Source organism: Anastrepha ludens, chromosome 3, assembly GCF_028408465.1.
Source record: "Anastrepha ludens isolate Willacy chromosome 3, idAnaLude1.1, whole genome shotgun sequence".
NCBI classification, from domain to species: domain Eukaryota; kingdom Metazoa; phylum Arthropoda; class Insecta; order Diptera; family Tephritidae; genus Anastrepha; species Anastrepha ludens.
This window is the reverse complement of record NC_071499.1, coordinates 9880895-9887210: the sequence shown is the minus strand read 5'-3', so window position 1 is coordinate 9887210 and position 6316 is coordinate 9880895. Positions and strand designations below refer to the sequence as shown.

The 6316-nt window shown below is 32.2% G+C and overlaps 1 protein-coding gene across 19 annotated transcripts in view; it reads right to left on the bottom strand.

Moving 5' to 3' along the window:
* Positions 1-386: 386 nt before the first annotated feature.
* LOC128856993 (ecotropic viral integration site 5 ortholog) overlaps positions 387-6316 on the bottom strand; it is a 121074-nt gene continuing 115144 nt past the window's right edge. For 14 of the 19 annotated variants that reach the window (XM_054092488.1, XM_054092490.1, XM_054092485.1 and 11 more), the window contains one exon: positions 387-1186. In XM_054092488.1, the coding sequence (XP_053948463.1) occupies positions 1049-1186 (138 nt within the window). In that variant the 3' untranslated portion in view covers positions 387-1048. The remainder of the gene's footprint in view (positions 1187-6316) is intronic. The other 5 variants (XR_008453885.1, XR_008453886.1, XR_008453887.1 and 2 more) reach the window with 2 other exon arrangements.

Here is a 6316-nt window from a genome sequence, read left to right as displayed (position 1 = left end):
TGTTGAATACTTTTAGGCAAACAAACACAAACTCAAATGGAAAAAAAGTTTTTTTTTTTATTATTTTTATAAAATAAAAATATTTTTTTATTCAAATTATTTTTATAAAAAAGTTTTTTTATTAAAATTATTTTTATTAAAAAAAAATGTTTATTAAAATCATTTTTATTTAAACAAAAATTTTTTATTAAAATAATTTTTATTAAAAAACAAAAAAAAAAACTTTTTATTAAAATTATTTTTATAAAAAAACAAAAAAAAAATTTATGAAAATAATTTTTATTAAAAAAACTTTTTTTCATTAAAATTATTTTTATAAAAAAGAAAAGTTTATTAAAATTATTTTTATAAAAAAAAAATATTTTATTAAAATTATTTCTATTAAATACTTTTTTCCTCTTTTTTATTAAAATTATTTTTATAAAAAAAATTTTTTTCATTAAAATTATTTTTATTAAAAAAATGTTCTCTTAATAAAATTATTTTTATTAATTTTTTTTTTGTTTTTTTTTAATTTTGCATTTCACTACGTCAAAAATTTAGCGTTAGCGCATCGAAGCCACATACACACACACTCACGCACACTTCGATTATGTTGCTTTTTAATTTACAATTATATTAATAGTAATAATACAATAATAATAATAATCAATTGGTATAGTCGCTATAACAAACTACAATAAATTAGTTATACATACATATACTTGTTGGTATGGAAGATGCAAGCAAAAAATTAAAAATAAAAATATGTATATTAATAAAAGAGATACAACATAATCGCTGCAAAGCGTAAAATTCTCATGCATAAACTTACTTAAGGCTAAAAAGAAATTATTTTATTTAATTGTTAATTTGGAATTTTCTACTTTTCAACAATAGCAGTTATGTTCTCTATTTGTGTTTACTTTGCTTTTTTTGTCTCTTTTGTTTGCATTTTTGTTGTTTTGTTGTTGTTTTGCATACACGCCTAATATCAATTAAATATCAGTACGCCAACTGTGTGTTGGTGTCTCTTAGAGAGTGAAGCTCTCCTCAGCCGCATTGTGTATTATGTTGTTGATAATTCGGCACTCTCACGTCGCAAATTCAATTCATTAAAGTCAATCTCGTTGGATTCGATCGATTGTATTGAGGCGCTTCGCAGTTTGTTGATTGGATATTTGCCACGACTCCGAATGGCGGTTAGCTGTAAATTATTGCGAAAATTTGTAAATTAGTGAGAATATCGGCGGTTAGTATCGGTATGTGTCTATATGTATGTACATATGTTTGTGAACTACTTTGACACAATACACATATGCAGTTTATATACATTTAATAGCATGCGTACAATTATTACAAATACAGTTTTGATAAATTTTCAAGAGAATTTTACTTATGTATGTATATATTTAGTTATTGAGTGTGAAAGGCTAGACGAATTTTATTAATTTTTAGGATGATGGGGGAAGCATGGATTCGAAAAAATATTTCGTGGTGAACTAAACGAAATATAATATACAGTGGCTCAATAAAGAACTCGGACAAACCTTAGTTAAAACTTTGTATAAAAAAACACTGCTAAAATAAAGGCAATTGACACAATATTTTTCGATTTCAAAATGCTTTATTTATATAATTTAAGAAATAACAAAAACATAAGATAAGTCGTGTGCACTTCTTTTACAATAACAAAAACAAATTCAAAATGAGGAGAATTCACGCCAAAAAAGAACTCGGACATCTGGCATCACTTCGTAATTTCTGACAGTTTAAATGGGGTGAATCCCATTTTTTTAATTATATATATATTAGTTAATTGAGGAACGATCGACAGTTTTGGAAGTAAATTGTGTCAAGAAAATTGTGCAAGTACGCATTTTCTTTTTTCTTTTTTTGCAAAATGAGTCCACAACGTGGCCAAACTTCGGTGGAAGTGCGAAAAATAATTATTGAGCAACATAAAGATGGAAAAACCATGCGTGAAATCGGCAAACTTGTAAATCGACCGCGATCAAATGTATATGACACCATAAAACGCTTTAAAGAAACAAAATCTGTAGAAAACAAAGTGAAAACAGGACGGCCAAAGCTTTTTACGGACGCTAACGAGCGGTGGATCGTAAACCAAGTCAGAGAAAATCCTCATTTAAGTGCTCCAAAACTTACAACACAAGTTAAAGAACATCTTGAAATTGACTGCAATCCAGAAACTTTGCGATTAGTTCTAAGAAAAAACAACCTCAATGGCAGAGTCGCAAGAAAAAAACCCTACATTAATAAGGAAAATAAAAACAAACGAATTAGTTTTGCAAAAACCTATAAAAATAAGGACATTGAATTCTGGAAAGATGTGATATTTTGCGACGAAAGCAAATACAACATATTCAGATCAGATGGGCAGTCGTACGTATGGAGGAAGCCAAATGAGGAGCTGAAACAGAAAAACCTGCGTGCCACTGTTAAACACGGTGGCGGTTCAGTGATGGTTTGGGGATGTATGTCCACCTCCGGACCCAGAAATCTTTGTTTTGTTGATGGCATAATGGATCACAAGCAATATCTTTAAATTTTAAAAAGAAATTTAATTCAAAGTGCTGAAAAATTGGGTATAAAGGAGCAATTTTATTTTTACCAAGACAATGACCCCAAGCATAAGGCGCTTGATGTTCGCTTGTGGTTGATGTATAACTGCCCGAAAGTGCTCAAAACTCCACAACAGTCCCCTGATATAAACGTCATTGAGCATTTAGGGGCGCATTTGGAGAATAAACTTAAAAATCACAAAATTTTAAACAAAAAGGACCTCGAAGCTTCTCTTAAGGACGAATGGGCTAAAATTGATCCTTCCGTTTGCAGAAATTTGGTGGAGTCAATGCCGTGACGACTAAATGCTGTTATTAAATCCAAAAGGTTTCCCGCAAAATATTAATTTTTATTTTTATTGGCTTTTAAAGTAAAATTAATTTCCATGTCCGAGTTCTTTTTTGGCGTGAATTCTGGTCATTTTGAAAGTTTTTTGTTATTGTAAAAGAAGTGCACACGACTTATCTTATGTTTTTGTTATTTCTTAAATTATATAAATAAAGCATTTAGAAATCGAAAAATATTGTTTCAAATTGCCTTTATTTTAGCAGTGTTTTTTATATAAAGTTTTAACTAAGGTTTGTCCGAGTTCTTTATTGAGCCACTGTATGTAAAATGTGACAAGGATTGTATGTATTAAACATACAGATATGTAGAAGGTGAAGTCCACAATAAACAAGACTGAGCTAAATAGAAACGAGAGAAGCTTTGTTCTGATAACTTCGAGTTTATTTATTAAAAAAGTCCCCTCTGGTCTCGATACACTATTTTGCGCGGCCATAAAGCTTTTCGAAAATTCATTGACCGGAATGTCCTTCAGGACGTCGGTACAAGCCTTTTGGATGACCTCTACGGGAGCAAAACGTTTTCCTTTCATTGCCAAATGCAATCTTCCGAAGTCCGAGGCAGAAGTCACAGGTAGCCATATCAGGCGTGATGGTTAAATCACGATTTCTAGTCAAAAAAATCAGTCATAAGAGTGGATCGATGAGATGGTCCATTACCATGCAATAAGCGCCAGCTTCCTTCTTCGCCAAGACAGAAAATTGCATAGTCGAGCTCCTTGTGGGCAATTCCCTTGGAATGTAAAAAAATTAGCATCGACTTGATTTTTGACTTCTCCAAACGCGATTTTTTGGGTAGTGGCTCGTCTGGGGCCTTCCATTCGGCACTTTGACGCTTAGTTTCAGATTCATGTTTGAGACACCACGTTTCATCACCAGTCAGAATGTTGTAAAGGAAAAGCTCGTCTTTTCTCACCTCTTTAATGAGGTCTTTCGAATGTTGAATTCAGAGCACTTTGTGGTCCTCAGTTAACTTGTGCGGAATGAAACGTGCACAGACCTTTCGTAAGTCCAAATTATCAAGTAAAATGCGATGAATCGATGTTGTGGAGATATTCAACTCCGATTCCATAAATTTCAATGATGATTTCGGTTCATTTTTGATACATTTACGAACAAATTCGATGATTTCGGTAATTACTGATTTTGGGCGGCCCGGCCCGTATGTTCATTGTCATTTATGTCCTCACAACCATCTTTGAAACGTGTAAACCGCTCATGAACTCTGGCACGAGATAGACAATCATCGGCAAACATTTTTTCCACCAATTCAAATGTTTCGGTGAACGTTTAACCGATTTTAAAACAAAATTTGATATTAGCTCTTTGTTCGAAACTCATCTTTGTACCGATGACACAAACATACTGACACTTTAGAGGCAATAACATCGCTTCCACTGAACCGAACCAGCTTTCGCTGGAAGTCAGCTAGGGATGTAACTTCCAACGCACTGACTCATTAAACAGATGGCGCCATCAAAAACATTTCTATGACGCCAGTCTTGTTTATTTTGGACTTCACCTTGTAGGAAAAAAATCAATACACTGTGAATTCGTTACAGTCTGTAATCAGACATCTTCTCTGTTACTGCCCGGCATGGCATGCCACTAGCTTTAGATACTCTGGCTCATCGTTCTTGAGCGATATAGATGACCTTAGGGATACACATAAGGTAAGCGAGGAGTAGCAGATAGTAAATTTATCATCCTTGAATAAAACTCTAGTTTGAAGTGGCTCAAAAATAGCGTTGATTTTTGACTTGAGCTAACTAATACTGTTATTTTTCATATATTTATGTGCTTAAAATAAAATATAATTTTAATTCAAATTTTTTTACTAAATTTTCAAAAAGTTTTAAATTTTGCGTCATATGGATTTTGTAAGTGAATGAACTATATTTTCATAATTTTTTTAAATTTAAATAAGAAGCAAATAAAGTGTCAAAACTTGCCCCTGAGCTATATTTATTTAACGCACTTTAAGTGGGACAGGTAAATGGAAATGATTTATGAGAGAATATTTTGATCACTAAAAAACAATTTTATTAAAAAAAATTCATGCAATCAACATTAAATGAAAGCTGAGATTTGTGAATTTCACAAAAAAGGGATATAAAGATATAAATGCAAAAAAGTTCCAATCTCATGCAACTTATTTGGTATGAATTTTCTTAATATACTAATATACTCATATGTATATATATGCAAATGTACATGCAGCTGAGCATGAAAATAACAGTACCCTTAAAAAATTATTTTATAGTCATTTATTTTTTCCCTATAAATCATACAAAAGAAAATTTCAGTACCAAATATCTACGAAGGGTTAAGAGGTTTCAGATGTGTAAAGTTCATCTGAATAAATCAATAAATCTGGCAACTACGGCTCTTTATTGGCATCGTTACGTTTTTAAGTGCAAAATGGAAATAGCAGTGCCTTCAATTTTTTAAAGTTTCACAAGAAGGAGTATTAATAAAATTTTACACATATTTAGATGAAAAGTACTTTTTTTATTTATACTTTTTTTATAGTAGATTCCATCTTACAAAGAATTTAAAAATATGCTCAGCAAAGATTATTTCAAATGTATTAAAATTTGTGGAATAGCTGAAAAAGAAGAGGAGGAAAACAAGGCGAATTTCTTAAAGGTGGTGTTGGTAAATCAGCTGAGTGGTTTTGTTTTTTTGCTTTCGCCATATCCATGTGGATGCCAACTCAGAATGGAAAGAATTCATGATTGGTTTTCTAGTTTCTCAATACTTTGCTTTGACAATCAAACGTACAGAACATTGTTTTTGGTCTAGTGCCACCACCTTTAATGAATGTGCCTTGGGAGGAAAACGAAAAACTTCAAAACCGCAAGATGATCGCCGAATTATACGGTGAGATCCGAAAATAGAATTCCATGAAGTCAGCCATACAAATTAAAAAAAAGGTCAACTTAAATGTTTCTGGCACGACTGTATGTAGAAGCCTACGGGAAGCTGGATAAGCAGCTCGCAGCCCACGAAAAAAAAACCACTCCTGGAATTTGCAAGAAAACATTCTGGCAAGACCGCTGACATGTGGCGTAATATTTTATGGATTGATGAGTCTAAAATAGTTTTGTATGGCGGCACGGGTGCGTGACGTCCTCAAAAATAACTGTTTGGGATGTTTCTCATTATATGGCGCAGGTTCCATACACAAAATTGATGGCATAATGGACACCAATATTTATGTGGAAGTATTATACAATGTTATGTTTCCGTATTGCAGAGAAGAAATGCCAATAAAGTAGATCTATCAGCGGGATAATGATCCTCAATACACGAGTCGAAAGGCAAGGATTGCTTTCGCGCAGATAAAATTGAGGTTATGAAATGGCCAGCTCAGTACCCCGACCTCCATCGAATATAGAATTTGT